At 27.9% G+C, this 5,414-nt stretch overlaps 1 protein-coding gene across 1 annotated transcript; it reads left to right on the top strand.

Annotated features, from left to right (window-relative positions):
• Positions 1 to 1,484: 1,484 nt before the first annotated feature.
• Positions 1,485 to 1,922, top strand: LOC110104752 (mannose-specific lectin-like). The gene has a single exon (XM_020833994.1). It carries the CDS (start codon positions 1,485 to 1,487, stop codon positions 1,920 to 1,922), a length of 438 nt encoding a protein of 145 aa, XP_020689653.1.
• The last annotated feature ends 3,492 nt before the right edge of the window (positions 1,923 to 5,414 follow it).

Below are 5,414 nucleotides of genomic sequence, written 5' to 3'. Positions count from 1 at the left end.
GGTTGAAAGTGGTCAAACAAAAGGCAACTTAATAAAGTGGAAATCATTATACACATAAATTATAAAAGCCCAAATTCCATTAAATTATAAAGAATAAGAATTATAGGCTGGCTAAATATAGCATTTCTTAGCTAATTATGATAAAAAATAAGAGATAGATTGAAATATAAAACAAACCTTGAGCTCTCATATATTCGTTTACACCACTAATAACATGTTTGCTGGCACAGACCCGTAGAACAATTCAATAAGTGGAATCACGGCACATATATATAGTTGTCATGTTCGTCTCGAACTATATAATATGCTCTATATAATTTGTATTTATTACACTGAGCCACCGCTCTTCTTCGAGAAAGGGAATTATTTGTAATCAATCATCAACACTTACACAATCAGTTTGACTAGACAAGACTGATTTTTCTCTCTATTGGGAGTTTTCCATGTAAAAATTATGGTGTCTCTTATACATGATGCACTTTACTCTTTTATCTATTTGTGTGTTGGATCTTTAATTCGTACGAAACTGGATTCACTAAACTTTATATTTCTCTACCACCTCATATATTTTAGGACGCAACGAATGTGTTTTTAATATTTTGAAAACAAATTAATTTATTTTAAAAATAGAAAAAAATGTTTTATAAACATTATTTTTGAATAAAAAAATTCCAAATAAATATTAAGCTATTAGATCCATTTTATCTGAGAAGTTAGTAATTAAGGAAAAATACTTTTAGTTTTTCTAATCATAATTTTTTCCTTGGATTCTCTCAGTCTTTTCTCATTCAAATAACATTTATCAACTCGATCTGTTCAAGCTAATTTAATCATAAAGTAGCAAATATTTTGATAAAATGAGAAAAATATCTTAACCATTTAAACACGTGACATTAACTTTGTATGAAAATGTCCTTCACATAAATAAATAATCTTCAACACACGGCTTTGATCTTGTTAAGTAGCAAACATTTTGATAAAACGAGATAACTATTTTACGCATTCAAATACATCTAACATTCATTTTTGGCGAGAGGATACTAGATCTATAAGAAAAATTCAACAAACTGAGCCAAAAAAATAAAATAATTATTCAATATTGTACGAAAATTTCCTACGTATAATACAAAATAACATTCAACATATAATTTTTTTCATAAAAATTAAGAAAATGTATTACAGAATGATATTGCATCTAAATAGTTGGACTTACTTATATATATATATATATCACATAATTTTAATGTATTTATATATCTAATTATTAAATTTTAATATCTATTTATATAACATTTAAAATTTTAAATTACATCATAAATACTCTATTTGCAACCATTGGAATTCAAAAGACTTGGTTCAGTGTAAGTGTGACAACGAAGAAGCAAAGCGTGATGATCCATAATATATATTTAGTTTGTTCTGTTCTGTCTGCATGGCTAACTATATAAGCAGCAGAAACTAAAGTAAGCCATCAAGCACCTGCCATGGCCTCCTCCTCCTCCTCCTCCTTCAGCTCGGCAATTATGATTCTCCTCTTCACGACAGCTTTAGCCACTGTCGGTTCAGCTAACTACATTTTGGACTCCGGGAAGTTCCTAAATCCAGGCGAAAGCCTTCAAAACAATGTCTTCGCATTGGTCATGCAGAATGATTGTAACCTCGTCCTCCTCTACCCTGAATCCAAATCTATAATATGGGAGTCAGGGACCGCGGCCGAAGGCTCCGACTGCACTCTCCAGATGCAATATGATGGAAACCTCGTCATCTACCGTGACTTTAACGCAGCAGCTATTTGGGCTACCAACACCAAGCAAGCAAATAAAGATATTTATCATCTCGTCCTCCAAAGCGATCGCAACCTCGTCATCTATGATAATAACGGAAAGGCTCTTTGGGACACAGACACTAGCCTTGGCAAATGAACATTTTACATCAAAAAGATCGAATTGATTGTTATATGAAACTCTTAAAAATGAAATCTTGGAGATCATAAGAGATTTTTATGCTTCAAAAATGGTTAAAATAAGATATTTTCTTGCTTTTTTTTTTTTTTTTTACTTTTTCTAGCTGTTTGGGATGATCAGAAACTCAAATTTTGATTTGTGTTTCAATTTTATGGTTTGATTGAGCTTTCAACATCTCCTATATCGCTTACTTTCTTCTCAATTTCTAATTAAAGGTGAGGTTGTATTCATTAAAATTTTAGATGTGAAGTATGCTTCTGTTAAATTTATATATGATGTTTACAGGTTCAAACAAATAAAAAAGGAAAAAAAAAACTAACGTTGAGCTGATTGTAGGTAGGTTCGATGTTAATAAAGAATGTACTATGAGCTTTATGATCTTAATTAGATTTAATTTAGATTGAATGTATTATGTATCTAATTAATAAAGAATTATATTGCTCTCATCTCAACCTTAAAAAATTTTAGTTTAGAAAATTCTAACATAAAATTAAACATAACAAAAATATTTTTAATTAATTTATTTGGAGATGACTCTAATATATAACTAACCAATCAACTATTATATTACCTTCACATGAAAATAAATTCAATATAAAAAATTATAGTGAATAAGTTTATTTTAATATATCTAACAAAAAATATATTTGATCCTAAAATTTACATATTAAATTCTTAATTTTTTATCAATTAAATTAGCTAACATCTCTCTCTCTATCTCTCTTTCACTCTATGAGTGCAAACAAGAAGGTAAGGAGGTCTCAAGATTCTTTTTCTTTGCTTCCACTCTGCCTCATCTATGAATGCCCTCTTCCACTTAATGATAACAAGTTCCTCTTACCCAACTTGTATAAATCATCTTAAAAATATAAATCAAAATCTTTATTTGCAATTTTTTTATATTTAAATATATAAAAAATTATAAAAGTTTATGCAGTTTGAAATTTTTTTCTTTAAATAAGATTATTATATAGTAAACATTGCCTATATTTATATAAATAGCATAAACTTAAATTTTTACAAAATTCCTGCAAAAATCACAATTAAAACGCACTAAAAAACATTCAAAACTTATGTTCTAATTTTCCTGGTATTAATAAGTATTGTAATTTGTAATACAAACATAAACAGGCCTTTATTTCATGCAATCAGCCCATCAAATAAAAGGCGATAAATTGGATCCATTTATGGACAGAGCAGAAATGGGCCTTTCTAATCGGGTATTGCATATATGGGCCATGAGTGATGCTATTTAATTTGTAATGATTTTTAGAAGAAAAAAACAAACAAACAAACATTTTAGTTGATGACAAATAAGTGTGACGCTTTTATGGTAAACTAAACATAAAAATTAACTATAATATTTCAATTAAAATGAATTTAATTTCTCATTAATCAAAACCAAATAAAATAATTAGTTAAAAAAGGAAAGGATAAAAAAATTCTACTATATTACTATATTTAAGTTAAGGGTTCCTAATTTACTATGAATATTTAATTTTCTAGAAAGGAATCCTGCAAAATAAATATAGACAAATTGATTATATTTATGTTGAACAATTTTTGTGAAAAAATTAAAAAAAAAATGAATTGATATATAATACAACACTTTTACCTTATATCTTCTAATTAAACTCTAAAATTAAATTTCTTACATTTTATATATTCCTTATATTTCTTAAGCTATTATACCTTAACCATTCTATCCATAAATGACTTTATACACATTAGATATATTGCAAACCCAAAAGGAATGTTCAACTTTACCTAAAAATATGATGAAATAAAGGTGATTTGTTTTGTGTACAATATGGGTCAAGCAGGTGATTATTAAAACTTTGTTTGTGACTACTTTTTCACTGCTTCTTAAAACAGTTTTTTAGTACAAAATTTTTAATATTTATACTAGAAAGCTGCTTTAAGAAGCAGTAAGAAAACCGTCTCAACTGAAATCTAAGTTAGCACATAAGTCATTAATAATGATCAATATTCAAGATAATTCCTATTTAGGTCTTGAAATTAGTTTTTTGTCAATTGAACATAACTTTCAATAGATTGATAGCTCCTTAAACATGAGATAAGCTAATTAAACAAGAACATATGGATTTAAGTGAAGTGGATGTCTTCCAAAGAGTTAGGTTTTAATCAAACTTTTTAAGTCAATGAATCAAGATATTTTTTTAAATAAAATATTTTTTTAATAATTTAGCATAAAATTGCAACTACAAAAGAAAAATAAAGTCAAAACTCATCCACTATAACTCAATAGGCTTATACAAATTCTCAAAGATTTTTTAATGATAGAAATTTATCTTATATATTTAATAAAGGGCCATGAGAATAATTACAAGATTTTAAGAAGAATCATTAAAGTGTATGAGTCCTTAATACAAGATCATGTATACCATCTTCCTTGATAATTTCTAGCACTTCAAGTACAGAATCATATATTTTTGTTAGACTCATTAATGTTTAGAAATGCAAACTCCAATGGGTGTCACCAACATGATGCAAATTAGTTTCTTGGTTCAAACCTCAACTGCCATTTAACTCTCCGCTGCTTAAATGAAAAAGTATTTTATCACATTGAATAGCTTTTAGAGTATCATTCTTCTTGCATGAAGCTCCAACACTATTTACATTTCTTGAAGTCATCTCAAATAAATATTTTACTTGTCAATAATTTTTTACAACAACCACCAAATATAATTGGAGTTGATGTGCAAAATAATAAATATAGAATGCTTGAGTATTATCTTTCAGAATGAGTGTTTCAAACCATTGAACTCCTCTCGCATATTAGATGCTCCATCATAACCTTAACCCCGTAATCTATGTAAACTTAATGGATATTTTATAAGAAGTGCTTTAACTGATGTCTTGAGTGCTATTGCATTTGTTGAAGTAAAATGACTAACACCTATAAATCTCTCAATTATTTGGCCCAACTTGTCTATGTATCTCATCGTAACAGCTAATTATTCTTATATTGACACATTGCGAGATTCATCAACTAGAATGGTGAAATAAGAAACACCAATATCATTCATGATTATAACCAATGTCTCAGCAATAATAGAACTACAAATCCATTTTTGAACTGTTGGTGCAATCAATTTTAATTTATCATTTGCATTTTCAAATGTAACTTTTCTAACATCTTCATTATAATTTGTAAGAAACTAAAATAGTTTTATATAATTTCTTTGATTATCAGAACTAGATGATTCATCATACCCATGGAACGATATCATTGACGAATAAGAAATCGAATACAATCAGCAGCTGCAGTTAGAATAGTGTGATATTTTCTTTTCTTCTCTTCTTTGCTCGACCATAAAATAGGAATAGTCTGCTCTTGAAGCTTCATTAAAGCCTCACATTTATGTCTTACCTTATTGTATGCACTTTTGTGTTCTCCGACATGACTCAGAAGCTTATCTTTTCTCT

The sequence above is a fragment of the Dendrobium catenatum genome, unplaced genomic scaffold (assembly GCF_001605985.2).
Source record: "Dendrobium catenatum unplaced genomic scaffold, ASM160598v2 fragScaff_scaffold_343, whole genome shotgun sequence".
NCBI lineage: Eukaryota > Viridiplantae > Streptophyta > Magnoliopsida > Asparagales > Orchidaceae > Dendrobium > Dendrobium catenatum.
The sequence above is the reverse complement of the archived record's forward strand: the minus strand, read 5'-3'. Positions and strand labels throughout refer to the sequence as shown.

Excerpts from the sequence above, each read along its gene's own strand:
- LOC110104752 (XM_020833994.1), top strand. The coding sequence starts at position 1,485 with ATGGCCTCCTCCTCCTCCTCCTCCTTCAGCTCGGCAATTATGATTCTC.